The following is a 17,924-nucleotide window of genomic DNA, read 5'->3' on the forward strand; positions in this document are numbered from 1 at the left end:
GCCACCTCGCAGGGCCTCCCTGGGAGCAGAGGGTCGGGCTCTCTGGAGCCAGCATGACTCAGCACAGAGGTGGCACATTCCCAGCTTGGGAAGTAAGCCCCGAGCAAGTGCCTGGGTCCCCAGCCCCAGCCCCAACATTTGTGGGGCCAAGGCAAGAAGACAAATGGAGGCCACAGACCATATGTTTAAATTTTTACAATATTTTAAAGGTAGCGATGAAGCTAACAAACTGTTAAGCAAAACATGTTCTTTCTTCCTATCTTGACACATAAACCTTCACGATGACCCGGGAGGCCAGGTGTGGAGCTAGAATTTGTGGGCTCAGCAGAGCTCTGTGTCTGAATGAGGAGGTGTAGGGAAAGTGGCCACCCCTTCTCAGGTCCTGCTGTCTGGTACCCCTGGAGAGGCCTTTCCACATGTGTATGGACACTAGGCCTGCATAGTCAAGCTCTGCCCATGCCTTTGGCTAAAAGCTGCCACTTGGCCACCACTGGGGCCACTCAGGGGTCCTGTCTACCTTCAGGAAGATGACCCCAGGGAAGAGGGCCTGGAAGCAGACTCATGGCCACTGGCCTGGGAATTCCAGAGTCCCAGGTACCCAGGCATGATCTTCGCCCTGGGGGAAGGACACATCCAGAGCAGAGCCTTCTACAGCCTGTGATCCCCGGGCGGGAGCCCCTCGCATCTGGGCCTGGAGAGGCTGTCGCCTCTACATCCTCATTGTGAAATGTTGAGCACACTCGTTAATCTCTCTGTGCCCTGTTTTCTGCATTTGTAAAATGGAAACAACTACTCTAAGGAATAGCGGAGAAATAAGTGAGTTATTCAAGATGGGTCAAATGCTCAGAACAGTGCTTGGCAAATAGTGTTATGTAAGTGCTACCATTGAAGTGTAATTACTGTTTAGACTTAGTCAGGCATTCTCAAAGTTGTTACCGTTTCTTGACTGGTTATGGGCAAGAGCTATTCCTGGGGACCTAGAGGATTCCAAGAACCCTGCGCTCAGCCAGGCTGATCTTTCCTCAGGCCAGGGTTGTAACAGGACAGACAGCAGAAATGGGGGGACAGAGGGAGTGGGAGAGAGGGACGGGTGGTCTTTGTTACTAATTCATTCCAAAAATATTTCTTGGGTGAGCACTTTTCTGGCTCCAGGTAACAGGAGTTCACAGGACAGATGAGGGTCCCTGCCTTCATTTTTCATACCTTCATGGGACAGGGGAGGGGGAGAGAAGGAAGATATTTAACAAGAAAACAAAGAAATAAACATGATCATTACAGATAGAGAAAAAGGGGAGTGAAAGAAATCAAATAGGGTAAATAGAGGTGAATGCTGAGGGAGTGGGGGAGAAAATGACTTTCAATAGGATGTCACAGAAGGCCTGTCTGAGGAGGTGACATTGATATCTGCATGATAAGGAGAAACTGGCTAAGTAAAGAATCAGGAAAAGGGTGTTCCAAGAAAAGAAAGCAGCCAGTGCAAAGGCCCTGAGGTAGTGGTGACCAGACTAATGTGAGAAACAGAGAAACCTGTGTGGCTCAAAGAAAGTTAGCAAGGGGGAGGTTGAGAGGAGACAAAAGTAAAGAAATGTAGGGACCAGATCATGCAGGTCTCAAAATCTAATATGCCTACATACCATCTGGGGATCTTGTTTAAGTACAGACTCAGATTCCGAGGGTCCGAGGTGGGGCTTGAGATTCTGCATTCCTGACACGCTCCCAGGTTAGGCCAATGCTGTTGGTCCATGGACCACACTTTGAGTAGCCAGGTTTTCGGCAACAGATCTTATTATAACTTTATTGAGAAGACTTTGGCTGATTTTAAGCAGGGACATGACTTGGTCTGGCTGTATCTTTAAAGCTTGCTCTGCTGCAGGGTAGAGAATGGGTTAGAGGTAAGAGTGAAGGCTGGGCATCAGCCGGGAGGCAACTTCAGTGGCCCAGATGGCTGGTGGTGGAGGCCTGCATGGGGCTGGGAGCAGAGAGGGTGGAGATGAGTGGGTAGAGAGCAAGCCAATAATTGGCTCATTGATTGGCAGTCACACATTCAAGTGGAAATGTCAAGTCAGATAGATGAGTCTTGAACTCAAGAGTGAATTTAGGGCCCTGCTGGAGTAGCCCAGCAGTTGAGCATCAACCTAGGATCCAGGAGATGGCGGTTCGATTCAGGGCTGAAAATAAAAATTTAGGAGCATCCGCTTGCAGATGGAGCATCTCAAGAGTGGATGGGACAGAGTGTAGGAGATAAGGAGGAGGGCTGAGGGCTGAGGCTCAGGTTTCTACAACTGAGAGGTTGAAAAGCCAGGAGAGCGGACTGAGAAGGAGGTGCCGGTGAAGCAGAGGAGAGTGGGGAGAGCAGTGTGGCTGGCCCAACAGTGGACCCCAAATGTCCACACCCTAATCCACGGAGCCTGTGAATACATTACTAGGCATGGCAAAAAGGACTTTGCAGATGCAATTAAGGTTAAATACCTTGAGATGGAGAGACTATTTTGGGGATTATCTGGGTGGTCCCAATCTTACCACCAGAGTATTTAAAAATGAAAAAGGAAGGTAACCCAGCCAGTGTGGCTCAGTGGATTGGGCGTCGACCCGTGCACCAAGAGGTCACCAGTTCGATTCCCAGTCAGGGCACAAGCCTGGGTTTCGGGCTTGATCCACAGTGGGGGCATGCAGGAGGCAGCCGATCTATGTTCCTCTCACACTGATGTTTCTGTCTCTCCCTCTTCCTTTCTCTCTCTCTCAAATCAATAAAAAGATATTTTTTAAAAAAAGGAAAAAGAAGGTAGAAGAAGGGGTCAGAGAGATGTGATAAAGAGGCAGAAGAGATTTGAAATAGGAGGGACTTGACCCACCATTGCAGGTTTTGAGGGTGGAGGAGCCAAGGAAGATGATGGCCTCCAGACTCTGGGAATGGCCCTCAGCTGACAGCAAAGATATAGGACCTCAGTCTTACAACCGCAAGGACTGAATTCTGCCAACAACCCAAATAAGCAGGGAAGCAGATTCTCCCCTAGAACCTCCAGAAGGGAACACAAGGCTGCCAACACCTTGATTTTAGCTTGTGAGACCCATGTCAGACTTCTGACCTACAGAAGTGCAAAATAATAAATTTGTGTTGTTTTTAAGACCCTGAGTTTGTGATAATTTGTTACTGCAGCAATAGAAGATGAATTCATGTGGCTTAAACTAAAAGCCAAAAGAAGAAAGTGTTTCAAGGAGGGAGCCATCAGCTGTGTTGAAGGCGGTGTGAGGTTAAGCAAGAGGAAGACGGGTGTGAGCACTGGGTGGGGTGCCACGGGGCTGGTTGTTAGCCTTGGCGGGCAGTTTCAGCAGAGTGGTGAGGTCAGAAGCCAGGTAGGAGTGGGTTGAGGAGAGAAGGGCAGGGCGAGGAAGTGGAGGCAGTGAGCACAGACAGCTCTGTTGTAAAGCTTGCTTGTGAAGAGAAGGAAGGAAATGGGGCCACATCTGGAAAGAGGAGGTTCATCCCGGAGTTCCGTTTTGTTGGTTTTAATGGGAGCCACAGAGTGTGTGTGTTTGCTGGAGGAATCGATCTAGTAGAGAGGAGTTAGCTTTGCAAGGGTGGGTGGGAGGGGGATCAAAAGCAAAGTCCCTGAGCGACCAGAGGAGCCTGACCCAGAGCACAAGTGGAGGGGGTGGCCTTGATGGGAGGAGGGAGCTGGGAGCCAAGGTGAGCACAGGTGCAAGTTTGATGGTGGGAGAAAAACCAGCTCTCATCTGATGGCTTCTATTTTGTCGTGAAAATGATTGAAGTGAGGTCTCTTGTGAGGATATGAGGGTGTTGGAGGTTCAAGGAGACAAAAAGATATAAAACGGTTTATCTTGGAACATGGGAAGCCACCAGATTACAGAGGTAGAGCAGCATTGTTCCAGGAAGGGGGTGGCCTTTGCTGTCTCCTCTCCGCCCCACCTCTTCCGGCCCTGGGACTGTGAGTGGTCTGTTGGGTCCAGGTTGGGCTCTTGAATATGTTACTTACTAGACACATAGCCCGAAGCAGCTTGCTTAGCCTGCCTGAGCCTCAGTTTCTTCGGCCCCATCACTTTAATCCTATTTCCCCTGCCTACTTCCATCAAAGGAGCTGGCATGAGCAGAAATCATTCCACTTTTAATAATTAGCTTTGAATACGGAGTTCTCATATATCCACTGTCCCCACACATGCCTCTCCCGCTCTCAACCTGAGGCCAGAGAAACTTCCCCTGAACACAGGGCTCTGCCCCAATGCCCCTTTCACAGACGTCCCTTCTCAGTGCTTCAACAGCCATGTTGGAAAGCCTATGAGAAAGTGGATTCTACCATTACCTTGCTTGTGGTCCTGAGGAAGATACTTCATTTTTGCTGGGCCTCAGTTTCCTCTACAGATAAAGAAGAAAGCAACTGGGCCAAGTGTGAACAGGAAAGGAGCAGGCGCTGGGAAGGAGCTGCTTAGCAACCCTCTTCCATTGCCTTCCTCTGTCTCGGCTGGTGGGGTAGATTTCTAGCCCCCATGCCCACCCCAGAGACTCACAGAAAGATGGTCAGGGATTTTCGGGTTGTCCATTCTCATTCCTGGGGCCTCGAAGGGCCCAGGTTTAGGGACCCTGTACTAGGTACAGTCTTCTCCATGCTCCAGCTTCCTCTAAGCTGCCTTTTGTCCTGGAAGCTGACTTTTATGGACTATCTTCAGGGCACCCTCACACTCTGGCTTTGGTGGGGTTTGGCACTGGCAAGACATCAGAGGATGGAGGAGAGAGAAGTGAGAGTGAGACTCTCCTGGTGCCTCCCTGCTTCCCTCTGTTGGTGGCATTGGCCGGGTTTTGCTGTTACAGCTCCAGCTGGGTGGTCCAGCTGGGCTCCAGCTCCCACCGGTTTCATCACAGAGTTCCCTCCCCTCATCCCCTCCAGGGGACAAGTGCTGAAAGGACTTGTTGGGTGCTACTGACCTCACAGCTCTTGTCCATTCCCCTTACCCTGCACACAGCTCTGTAAATAGTCCCATTACCCCCCTTCAGCAAGCCCTATGAATGTGCCTTCACCTTCCTGCTGTGTCTGACCCATACAGACTCTGAGTACCTCTTTCGTGACTTTCAGAACTGGTATCCCAGCCCACCTCGGCTTGGGAAGATGTACCCATCTGGAAGACCTAGAGGTGAGTTGTGAAGGGACAAAGCAAAGGTCCCTCTTTGCTGCTGGGTATTTTCCTTCCAGCTACACTCCTCTCTGATTCTCATTGTAAATGAGTAAGTGACAAGTCACTTAATGCTGCTACCGGATGACATATTTCACCCAACACGAGTCTGTTGCTCATAATAATTACCAGTATTTGTGTATAAGCTGCATTCCTCTCACCATCTATCTCATTTTTGGTTGACAGGCTCCCAAATTCTCTCTCATATCATGCATAACGCATGAATGAATCTCAAGAGGGAAAGTCAGCAGGGCTCCTTCTACCTCAGTCCCCTCATCTGTAAAAATGGGATAAATCCACCAACGTCATCGAGCTGCTGTGAGGAGTCAGTGAGTGATATCTGTAGTGCTTAGAACAGCAGGTGCAAAGCATTAGCTAACACTATTATTATTCTCATTGGATTCGTTTTGGCTCACTTCCTACAGCTTGTATGTAGGAAGAGGAACAGGGGACCTGGGTAGGTACTCCTAAGTCCCCCCACTTTCAATGTTTTCCTCAGCACTCTTTCCCTCCCTGTACCTCATTCCTGAGTAGATTTCCTTCTCTGACAACCTTTTCATACCGGGAAGTGTCTGGAAGGACAAGCAGGGCAAGTTGTGATTCTTATATTTGCTGTTCTCAGTCCTAGACCAGTGGTTTTCAAATAATGGCCTGGGGAGCCCTGGGGTTCCCAAGAAGCCCTGAAGACCACAGAGAGTGGGTATTGCTCTAGGTCACACCTTCAGCTTGCTTTAGTCTGTTTAAGCTTCCTTTCAAGATTCTGTTTAAACAAAGGTTTCCAAGATTTTAAAAAGTTGAAAATTCCTGTTCTGAGATACTGGAAGCCCAGATTTTGTAACTCTCAGTCTCAGTTTCTTTGGCCCCATTGCCAAGAAGCTCTCTCTGATCTATTCAAATAGTATCATTTTCCATTTTTGACACTCTGAAACAGATAAGTGAACAAGCACATCTTTGTGTACTCATCTGGGGTGTCTTTCCCAGGTCGGCATGTTCAGCAGAATTGTCTCTTTAATTACCAGGCCCCTGGGGAAGATAACTACAAGACTGTTTAACAATGAAGACATTTGACTTTTACTGGCACCCGATCCAGCTGCTGGAATACTTCCAGCCCCTGTAATCCAAGGTTACTAGAAGACCATCTATCCTGATGACCGTGGGCCAGTGGGCCAGGCCTGGTCTCAGTGGCTGCTAGGAGTGAGGGAAGTGGGTCCCCAGTATCTGGAGTTGGCTGGAGGAGTTGGAGAGACTATGCACAGAGAACATGAACACAGGAAGGCAACAAAAGCCCAATGTCCAGGTCTCTCTCTGGAATGCCCTTATCCCAGATTGCCACAAGGCTTCCTCCCATACTTCATTTAGGTCTTTGGCTCAAACGTTACCTCATTGGAACTGGGGCAAGAGGAACCCCTACCTTAGTTTTTGAGCTCTCTGGCCCTCCTCCCGCCACGCCCCATTTCACAGAGCAAGAAGCCCATGGGCCAAGGGGACGTGCCCCTGCTCCTCACTCCCCAGATCATACTCTGGTTCTTGAGGCCCTAGAATTCACTGCCCCAGTAGCACCAGGCCAGCTTTTAGAGACTGCATCGGCTTTTCCCCAAGGTCTATCCATCCTCTTGAGGAGCCAAGGCTATTTGTTGGAGCTGTGAATGGACTTCAGATGTGCAGACAGGGATGTTACAGGTGAGGGCACAAGGCCCCTTGCAGTATGGGAGAGGGCTGGAGTGCAAAGAGTAGCAGGAAGGCCAAGGGCCAGGGACCAGTTACCACCAAAGCTGCCCCATTCCAGTTCATCTTGGGGGAGTCTAAGAATTCTAAACTTAAATTTGGTCTTCCAGATTATTATGAAAGCATCCTTGTCAAGATAGGAATTTTACATAAAGATTTAACTTGATATGTAGGCCTCCATTTTTACTATTGACCCGGACCCTGCAAATATTAGGGGCCAAAAAAAGAGCACTTCCTCTGTCACTCTATTCTTAACCTATTGTATATTTCTTTTTTTGTTAATCCTCACCTGAGGACATTTTTTTCCCATTGATTTTTAGAGCGAGTGAAAAGGAGGGAGGGAGGGAGAGAGAGAGAGAGAAACACCCATGTGAGAAAGACACATCAATCAGTTGCCTCCAGCACAGGCCCTGACTGGGGCCCTGGATCAAACCTCCAACCCTTCGGTGGGCTGGCCAACACTCTAACCACTGAACCACACCGTCCACGGCTGCATATTTCTTTCTTTTAAATATGGCCTTATTGATTTCAGAGAGAGGAAGAGAGAGATAGAAACATCTACTGGGGATCAGCCTGCAACTGGGGCATGTGCCCTGATTGGGAACTGCGATCTCCTGAATCATAGGTCTCTGCTCAATCGCTGAGCCACGCCAGCCTGGCCAGGGCTGTATATTTCTTAATAGCATTTATCGCCAACAGATCTACATTTACAGTGGTACCTTGGTTTTCAAATGTAACCCATTCTGGAAGACCGGTCGAGTTCTGAAATGTTCAAAAACCGAGGCCTCAGGATCTTGCCCTCAGCGAAGCCATGTCCCATGTTCGAATTCCGGGGAGTGTTTGAAAACCGAAGCATTTACTTCTGGGTTTACGGCGTTTGTAAACTGAAATGTTCGTCAACGGAGACGTTGGAAAACCGGGGTGCCACTGTACTTGTGTGTCTCCTCTCTACCCCTACCCCCATATCACCACTAGAAGGTAAGTTCCATGACTGCCGAGCCTTGGTTTTGTTTACTGCCTTGTTCTTAATACCTAGGGCGGTGCCTGGCACAAAGAAGCCACACAGTAAATGTTGAATGAGTAATGAATCTAATCTCAGAGGGCTTGCAGGCAAGGTGGGCCAACCCAGCAAAGAAAAACGAAAAAGATCCTTTGTGACAACCAACCCTCTATGGAGCGCCTTCTCCCCTTAAAATAACTCAGTATTAGAGTTACAAAAGGCGACCAGGGAAGATGAACCCTTAACCTTAGTACACACGAAGGCAAGATTAGTTATCAGGTTCCCTGTGAGAGGGACATTTAAGTGAGTATGGAGAGCTGCGAGTAGACTGGAAAGATAGATGTGGGGGGCCTGGGCTGCTGGGAGCCCCAACTGGCATTCTCGCCCTAACAAATTAGGAGGGTAGCCAGACCTGGGTGCTGAGGGACACCGATGCCACTGCAGTGGCAAGGCCAACCCAGCCCAGCATATGGTGGGGAGTCCCTGCTTAGGAAGCCCTCAAATGGTTCCCTGAGACGGCCACGCGCCTCAGGGGGTGTGGGCACATCTGACCCCTGTGGGGTCACGGTGGTCACAGACTCCGAGACTGTTCCACCAGCCGTCCGTCGTCTCTCCCACCTGCTTTTCATTTACAACATCTTATCGCTTATTCCAACTCATTTTCGGTTGGATACGGGGCCCGGGAGAAGCCAAATGACCCTCCCAAATCGCCAGCAGCTGCGGGAGAGCCGGTCGGGGCCTCTGCCCCGCGGACGCCCCACTCCTTCCATTTGGGGGCGGGGGCTGCAGGGCCCGGGCTGCTCTCCCCGCCCCCTGGGGGGGAGGGGGAGGCCGCACCCCGGAGGGCGGCTCTGGGGCTCTGGTTACCCGCGAAGGGGGCGCTCGCGGCCCAGCGCCGCCCGGGGCGCGTAGGTGGGGCCCCCGCCCACCCTCCGGCCCACGAGCCTGCCCGCGGGGCGGGGCCACGGGGCCCCTCCCACAGGACGGAGGCAGGAGGCTCGGCGGCGCCGCGGCGCACGGACACAGCCGAAACTTGCGCGCCGTGGTGGGCGCAGCCGCGGAGGATGGGGTGGTGCAGCCGCTGCTCCGGGCCACCGTCGTCGCTGCCGCTGCCGCTGCTGCTGCTGCTGCTGCTGGGGGTGCCCGGGGCGGTCGCGGCCCCGCGCTCGGCGCTCTACTCGCCCTCCGACCCGCTGACGCTGCTGCAGGCGGACACGGTGCGCGGCACCCTGCTCGGTTCCCGCAGCGCCTGGGCCGTGGAGTTCTTTGCCTCTTGGTGCGGCCACTGCATCGCCTTCGCCCCTACATGGAGGGCGCTGGCCAACGACGTCAAAGGTGAGAAGCGGGGGGCTGGAAGGAAGGCCCGCCCCCCTCGCGCCCCCAGGGCGACCTCCTCGCCCACCTGCCCCGCGGAGGCCCCACCCCGCCCGGCACCCCCGCCCACCTCTTCCTCTCTGCCCCTCCCACTTCCCCCGAGTTTCACAGCCCTCAGCTCCATTTCTCCTCCCTCAGCGCTGTTTTTCCTCCTGGTCTCGAGCTTCTCGCCCCTCCTCGCGGCCTTGGTCCCCCGCCCTGCTCTGCTCTCCTTCCCGGCCCCCCGCCGGCGCACCGGCCCCGTCCCTGCGGCGAGGTCTCTTTGTTCCATCTCGGGTGACATCTAGTCCAGCCCGACGGCAGTCTCCTTCCTCTTGCTCGGGGCGGTTGCCTTCCTGCCAGGTTCCCCAGCTGCTGTGGGATCTGTGCTGGCGAGAACAAGAACCGCCGCTCGCCCTGCCTCCCACCCCACCTTTCCCCACCCCCATGGCTAGTTGACCCAGCTGGGACACACACGTCCTTTCTCAGCTTTACCTTTGAGGCAGTTTTTCTGTCTCAGTTCCAGGCCTCTTGGACCTGCTGCCTCCAGCTCCTTGGCCCTGGGCCACATCTCTCTCCCCTGGTCCATGCACCCTCTCAGGCTTACGTTTTACCCTCGTGAACCCAGAGGCCTCACTGAAGGCGGCCTGTTAGTGTGTCTGGCCCTTGCTCCACGTACCCATTCACCGACCTGACCACTCTAACTATATTGCTTTGTTTCTAAGGGCCCCATTCGTTTACTAACAGCCTGAAGGGGTAGAGTGATAAGAAGACCCCTAAATGTAGTGAGTGAAAGGTGTACTCTACTACAGAAATGTTAAATTTTTGAAAACTTAAGACTTAGAGCTGAAAAAATATGGTCATAACAGTAATTCTTATTTACTGAGTGCTTACTGTATGTCAGATGCCTTCCTGAGTAAGTTCTTGACGTACATTATCTTGGAGTTTCCTTTCCACAATTTACAGACCCCTGTGGTGTGACACATCTGCCTACCCCAGGTGGAGAGTATTTGGGGGGCAGGAGTGGCGTGGTGGTAGTGATTTGCTTCTGATTTTCTGCCTCTGAATGGAACTTCTTCCTGACTGTGGTGCTAGGGCCTAGCAGGGCTCCTGATATGAAATGCCATTGAATGAGGACTGTGGTCATCTTAGGAAAATAGGCGTTTTTCATGGAGAGAGGAGAAGTGGAACAACTGTTCCCCTGCTGTGCTGTTGGTATTTTTTGATAACTGTTTGTGGTCAAATAGCTCATTTGTAGATATTGGTTTTCAACTTCAGGCCACCTCTTCCCTTGAGTAGCTTGTGCAGTGGTTACCGAAGAAACCATATGGTCCAGGAAAGTTATTTTTAAATGAAACCAATACACTATTTTACCTCCAGTTTACGTATAGACACTTGTCTGCATGCCTCTCTGGTCCCATCACCTGAATGTGCCATTTCTCAGCAGCTCTTCACACTATTTGAGTGATGTCAACACATCTGATGAGGGCAGGAGGGAGGAAGAATGTTGAATGTGGAATTGGAACACCTTAGGGGACATCAGGTGTTTAGGGGACATTGTGGGCCTGAACAGCTAAAAATCCCAAGATCAGTTTCCACTTTGAGGCTATAAAAGGTCTTTAACGGTCGTAGATGGACTCAACCTAGAAGATTCTTATATCTTGAGAGTGCTTAGCTTCCAGCTGACTAATGTGTTTGGCCTCTTGCAACCCAGAGTTTTCCAATGAATTGCACAGCCAGGTACTGACCCAGCCTACTTCTGGATGAAGGTTGCTACTTCCAAAAGGGGTCTTTTCCCTTGTGCATGAAGTGACAGCCCCCCCACCAAAAAAAAAAAAAAGGAAAAGCAAAATGTAACCTCAGAAAGGAAAGTGGGAGCATTGAAGTCTGTGGAGGTGAGAGATTTAGGTGGAAAGTGAGGGTCTCCCATGAGCGGTAAGGGCGAGTCAGCCCCCTAAGCAAGATCATGTCAGGAAGGGCACTGGCCAAACCTGCAATGCTGAAGAATGTCTCCACTCCAATTCAACGGGCTGTTTCCTGGTGGAGCCCTAATGAGAAACCAGGTTGCTCTCCCATAATCTTTGTTCTGAGGTTCTTTGAGAAAGTTTGGTTGTGGGCCAGCAAAGGGCTGCTCTCAAACCACCCTGGGCCACATGTGTGTGACCCCTGCCCCCTGCCGATGGCATGAGTATCTTGGGTAGGAGCAGTGAAACTATGGAAGGTTGTGGGGGGAGAGAAGGATTTTACAACCCTACCAGCTGGCCTCAGGCATTTAGTCTGACTGGCTGGGGCTCATTTCTTCAGGGACTTGTGGGGTAGGTTCTCTAGGGCAATGGTTGCCATGGGGCAGAACAGTTGTTTCTGAGGACCTGGCTCACCTCTTTCTTGTCTAGTACATCTCTTATTTGCCTCACCCGATGTTTGGGAAATTGATTGTGTTCATTTTAGACCTTCATTACTCTTCATGGCTAATCAATCAGCAAATATTTGTTGAATGAACTCTGTGTGCAAAGCATAGTTTGCATTGCAGTTGTGGGAAATGAGCTACACATGGCAGGAAAATTGGCACCAGGAAGAAACTGTGTTTGAAGAGGGCCAAAAGCTACTCAGTCATTTCTTTTTTTTTTTAAATTTGTTTTTAATCCTCACCTGAGGACATGTATTTTTTGTTTTTGCTTTTTATTGATTTTAGAGAGAAAGGAAGGGAGAGGGAGAGAGAGAGAAACATTGATGGCTTGCCTCCCAAACATACTCTGACTGGGGATCAAACCCACAACCCAGGTATGTGCCCTGATGGGGAATCAAACCTAAGACCCTTCGGTGCACGGGATGACACTCCAACCAACCGAGCCACACTGGCCAGGGCACGCAGTCATTTCTTGTTGCAGGAATTCAGGGACGGGAGAAGTCACAGGCAGCTATGTGTTCACCAGAGGCCTTCAAGCAGTTATATGTTATACACTCACCAAATGCCAGGCACTTTACTAAGGGCCTTTACAGGCCACTGTTATACATAATCTTTATGAGAAAATATCTGAGCAATAGATACTGTCTTTTTTTTTTTTTTTTTTTTTTTTACAGAGAAGTAACTTGTCCAAGATCACATAGATGCTAGAGGGGGTCCTTGAACCCAGCTCTTCCTGACTTTCCAGAGCCTGGGCAGGTGGAGAGGTGGATGGAGGGGGAAGGGAGCGCCAGGTGGGATCCGGCCTGTGCAGAGCCGTGAAGATGAGACCTGTAAGGCATGGATGTCTGAGTGATGGTGTGCAATGTGGCTTTGCCTCCCTTTCTCTTCCAGGGTACAGGCCAGCCCCCCTTGTACCCCAGTTATGCCTGGCACAGAGCCTGGCACGGGGCAGGAGGCCACTGAACACTCATGCAGGCCAATGGCATGAGCCTCACAGGACTCATGTGAATGTAAGTGACCGAGCCTTCTGCTGGTGCTGTGGTTCTTCTTGACTCAAACCTGGGGTGTCAGCCAGGTGTGAAGGGTAGGACAAGTATTTTGTTCATCCTGTGACCTCACTGCTCATAAGCCCACAATAAGGAGGAAGGGATGAGGTGGTGACCTCATAGTACTGGCTGACTCCTTACGTCAGCACAATTCCCAGAGACACTGGTGGGGCTCTAGACTGGCTGGCTCTGGGTGGGTTTGGCCTCTATCTCAATAGAGACCCAGGCTTGCTTAACACCAACAGGTCTCACGGCCATTTTTCTTGCCAAGTGTCTGCCATGTAGTGTCTGCACAGTTGTCAGAGCCAGAAGGGACATGAGAGGACATCTACCCTCGCCCTTGTTTAACTCATGAGGAAGCTGAGGCCCAGAGAGGAGATGTGTGGAGCTCACATCAGTTAGAGCTATAAGCAAGTCTTGTGACTCTGGGTCCAGTGCCCCTTCCTGGACCAGTGAGTGGGGGTGGGGATGCTGCCTGGGAGTCCAGAAGTAGCCCATCACCCCCTTAGCACAGAGTATCCCTTCAGCCACCACCCCAAAGTCCACAGCTGTCCTGGACACACTTGCTGCCCCACTGTCCCCTTTACATTTGCTCATTTACTCTGTTGTTAGTAGAGAAATTACTTTGCCAGGGCAGTAATTGCACCAGGAAATTTTTTTCTCCCCAAGAGCAAGGCTAGACATTGCTGATCTTGTGGTGTTGAGCCTGCAGGTGGTGGTATTTAAGTCACCTGCCACTTGAAGAAGTTTCTCTCACCGGTTCTGTTCCTCTGATGTCGGTGTACTTTGCTTTACCCGTGGGGCACCCAGATAAGGTCCTCTCTATTCCTGTACTGTTACCAGAGTGATGAATAGTCAGGCCCGCGGTGACTCGTGCAGACCAGATCTTTATGTCATTATGGCTCATTAAGGTATTGACATTGATGTTCCTGAGAAACATTCCTCAGCCAGGACTCCTCGAGCACCTGACTGGCCCCAGCCTCCCCCTTCACCTCTCCCTGGACCTGGGGCAGGTAAGAAGAGGCCCTGGTTCCATTTCTTAGAGGTACAGGGAATCAGGCTTCAAGAGAAGGAGGCAAAGACCGCCCAGGAGCAAGGGGCTGGGAACTCCCAGGCATCACCTGTCCTTACTACCAACACTCCACCCTCTCTGAGTCTCCTGGTGGAGAAGCCAACAGAGCAGCTCTCTGTTCTGTCCTGGGCCCTCGAGACCAGCAGAGGGGCTCACATTCTGGGTTCACATCCCAAATGCACCACTGATTGGTTGTGTGCCTTGGGCATGGTATTCTAATCGCTCTTTTACAGTCGGAAAATCAGGTGTGGAGATAAGCACTTTGCTTTCCTTGTAGGGTAGTTGCGAGCTTTAAACTCAATCAATAAGGCACACAATAAACTCTCCAGCGCATAATACCATCCTCACCCAAGTGAGAGCCGAACCTGTGATATTGACTGTGAGTTACAGAGAATGGTATGGAACCAGAAGACAAAGCTGTTTCTCCGTTCTCTCTCTCCTAGAAGGTTGTGATTGAGCAAACATCGAAAATATAAAGGTAGCGTCCTGGCCCTGACGAGGCGAGCCTGGGAGCCTAAGACAGCTTGGAGGCCTCTCAGTCCCTGTCCTTGTTTGTAACGTGGGGAAATGACAGCTGCCTCCAGTGGGATCACCAGTGCTCACTGGACGCTGCCTTGCTCTTCTCTCCCCTCATCCCTTTAGAGTCCTCGTGCCCCAGCGGGCAGCGGGCACTGACTCTGGCCCGAGGACCGGTGACTTAGTTCTTGGAGAGGAGCAGAGCAGTTAAGGCCTGCGGTCCTTCATTACCTTGCCAGGCCCTCCCTGATGGAAGGATGCAAAGTTGCCTCTCCTCTGCCCTTAGGGTCAAATTGATTTGCTGACTGTTTTGAAAGCAGCTGGGCCTCCTCTGTGGGTCTCCCCAGACAATGAGACCAGAACCTTAGGTGCAGAAGCCTCTTGGATGCCAGGCGGCCATAGGGGGTGACCTGTGCTTCCCACCCTCCCCCACTTGGGCAGGAGGAAGCTACAGAATAAAGGCCTGGGTGCTCTTTCCTGTGATTCAGGGCAAAACCCTGTACCTGGGCAGCTCTTCCTCCTGCATTTGCAGGTGACTGGTGTGAACCTCAGCCCCTACCTGGACCTGAGGATACACTGAATCCGAGAGCACGTGCTCCAGCACTGAGACACTGAGAGCCATTCCTAGCCTGGGGTGACTATAATCAGTCAGCAGTCACTGAGCACCTACCTACTGTGTGCTGGGCAGTGAGGATGCAAAAACGAAAAGACTTTTAGGGATGGACAGGCTTGTAAGCATGTGGTAGAAACACAAACGGGGCCCTGAGCCTTGGGCCTGTAAGGCAGCTCTTCCTGGGGGAAATGTGTTCCTGACAAATGGGAGAAAAGCTCAGCCTTTGGGGGAAGTGGTAAGAGGAGACTGGGTGGGCAGGGGACACATGGAGAATGGCTTTAGAGCTATAGGTTTCCTTCTAAAGGCAATTGGAGAATTCTGCCAGAGAATCCTGAGTAGAGAGTGACATAATCACATGGACAGGTAGAAAGGATCGCTTGGTGGCTGGGTGGACGAGTGAAAGAGCAGTTATCTGGAGAGGGGCTGCCCTGAGAAACCTGTACTAGCTCACTGGACATGGAGGGTGGGTTAGTAGTGAGGTTAGTAAGGAATGTAGGGTGGGGGAGAATAGGGGGAGATTTGGGGGGGAGGGTGGAGAGGATTTGGAGTCTGGCTGGGATTAGTGGATCTGTGGGCAGACCACCCGACTCTGCCCCATCAAGTGGTGCCAACACTGGGGATGGGGGTGACAGGGTAGAGCAGAGTGTCCGGGAGGGCTGGAGGGGTGCTGAGCACCCCTGAGCACAGCCACAGTTTGTGCAGGCTGCTCAGCAAGTGATTTAAAGCTGAAGGGTGCACACCAGCTTGCAGATAGTTGGATAAACCCAAACTGCTGCCTTTGCGTGCCAGGGGAGCCGAGAGAGCTCCCCAAAAGAGCAAGAAGGGGGTTGGGAAAATGGCATGGTAGGGTGCGGCCCACCTATCTCTGCTAAACACTTCCATCCACTAAACACTGCTGTCCCTCTTTCCCCTTCCTCCACCCCCACTCACTGCCTCTGCCACGATCCCAAAAGCTTCTGTGCCAAGAGTGGATTGCCAGCAAGAAAGGAAGAGGGGGGAGGGGGGCTGGGAGGGGGAGGGTGTCGCCTCAGGCCAGCCTCACAGTCCCAGGTCCCCTCCCTCCTGTCCCCACAAGAAGGACCAGCTTAGTTGCTATGAGCCTTTCCTTTGAGGGATGGGTCAGGGGTTGTCTGGGAGGAGTCCTGCCTCTTCCTTCATCTGTCTCGTGGAAGTGAGGGTAACACTCCTTCTTTGGGCATAAAATGTTATGGGGAGCTTGATGCCTCCTGAAATAGATTTTTCAGCATTCTGTACTTAATGGGTGCTGTGCGGGCTGCCAGTAAAGCCCCTCCACCCCCTACCCCACCTTGTTCTCCAGATGAGAGGGGTAGGGCCCCATGAGGAGCATGTGAGCCACAGAAAGGCTTCCTCCTTCACTCATCTGCCCAGAGAGCCGGGGACCCCAGCCCCCACCCCTCCAGCAGGACCTGCTGGCCAGCCACCTGATCTCTGGCAGAGCCTCACAGCCTGCCGCTCGCTGCTTCTCGTATTGCAGTTAGTTCCCTGTCAACTGGAGTGGCTGTCGAGGTTCAACTCAATTTCCACCTTTCCTGGTGGGCCCAAGCTTAGTCCCCAGGGCTGGTCTCTCCTGTGTCCAGACTCCTTTAGAGCTCTGTAACGGATGGTGTGGCACCGGCCCGTTGCCACCTCACCATTCCTGTGGCTTCACGTGTGTGTCTTGCCTTCCAGCTGGAGCAGCCTCACAGTAACGTGGAATTTTGGTGGGCGTATAAGGGGTACCTTGACCTTGAATCGGAGCTCGGGAGGCCTGCTTGGTAGATGAGTTTGTTTTCTGATTCCCAGATCCTGGGCTGTGGCCCAGAACAATGCCATCATCCTCTCTGCCAATAAGTTTCAGATGACTCGCAGCCTGGGGCCTGATGCTTGGCAGCTGTTAATCTCCTTCCAGACTCTGGCCTCGGGGCTCTTTCCCTGTGGTTCTTAAGTTTTCTGTGCCTACCCTTCCTCCTGGGATTTCCTGCCTCCATCCTTGGCTGGGGAGCCAGTCCCCAACACCCTTTGTCCCACCCACCCGAGCTGGGCTGTGTGCCAGTTCCTGTCTTCACCAAGGGTCCCCTGGGTAAGTCCAAACTTCCTGAGGCATGTTCTCTGCCCTTCTGGAACTGGTCCTCCCTAGAGGGCAGCAGGGACAGAGGCTATGTCGGGGCTTTTCCCTGGAGGGCTATCCCCATTTCTCTTCAGCCACCCCACCCCCATTAGGGGGAACACAGATGCCATCACAAGACATTGCTTGTGCTGTTTAACTGTCCCAAGCACAGGCTAAATGCAGAATAACCAGACTGTATCAGAGGTCCTTTTCTGAGGAAGGGGAGACCTTTCTCATGAGAGCTTTGGGGCGGTGTGGTGGGGGTTGGGGTGTGGGGTGTTGCATGGGGGAGGTGAGCAGGCAGAGGTGCCAGCCCCTCTTTCTTACCTTGGTGTTCTTGTCTTTTCAGACTGGAGGCCGGCGCTGAACCTCGCTGCCCTGGACTGTGCCGACGAGGCCAATAGTGCAGTCTGCAGAGACTTCAACATCCCCGGCTTCCCGACTGTGAGGGTGTGTGACGGGGAGTGGGGAGTGGGCCTGGGGCTGGGGGAGCATGCTGCCAGCTGTTGTGTGTCTGCTCAGCTCTGGGCTTCTCTGATGCTCCTGGTTTGTTTAAATCCCATCTCCTGGAGCACTGTCCCTTTGCTCGATGAGACACCTGTTATAGAGGCAGAAAGGGACATGAGTTGGGAGTCAGAAAAGAAAGAGGTTCACTCAGTCTGGCAAATCCTCCCCTTTATAAGCAAAGGGAGCTGTGTGTGGGTGTGTTGGGGTGGGCAGATTTCAGCTGTGGAGACATCACCACCCAGGCTGGTGAGAGCTCCCAGTTCCCAGGGGCCTCTTCTCAATTTCTCTCCGTCCTGACCTTCTAGCTTTGGAGGTCTGACTTAACCCTATAAAACCAGAATTCAGGCTCTGACTCATCTGTGGCATGATCAGACTCGGGTGGCCCAGTAGTCCC

The 17,924-nt window shown here is 52.0% G+C and overlaps 1 protein-coding gene across 1 annotated transcript in view; it reads left to right on the forward strand.

Annotated features, from left to right (window-relative positions):
- Positions 1-8,884: 8,884 nt before the first annotated feature.
- Positions 8,885-17,924, forward strand: part of QSOX1 (quiescin sulfhydryl oxidase 1) — a 35,288-nt gene continuing 26,248 nt past the window's right edge. Inside the window, exons 1-2 of the mRNA XM_081122295.1 lie at positions 8,885-9,244; positions 17,373-17,473. Of these exons, the coding sequence (XP_080978421.1) occupies positions 8,974-9,244; positions 17,373-17,473 (372 nt within the window). The 5' untranslated portion in view covers positions 8,885-8,973. The remainder of the gene's footprint in view (positions 9,245-17,372; positions 17,474-17,924) is intronic.

Source organism: Miniopterus schreibersii (assembly GCF_964146895.1).
Source record: "Miniopterus schreibersii genome assembly, chromosome: 19".
NCBI lineage: Eukaryota > Metazoa > Chordata > Mammalia > Chiroptera > Miniopteridae > Miniopterus > Miniopterus schreibersii.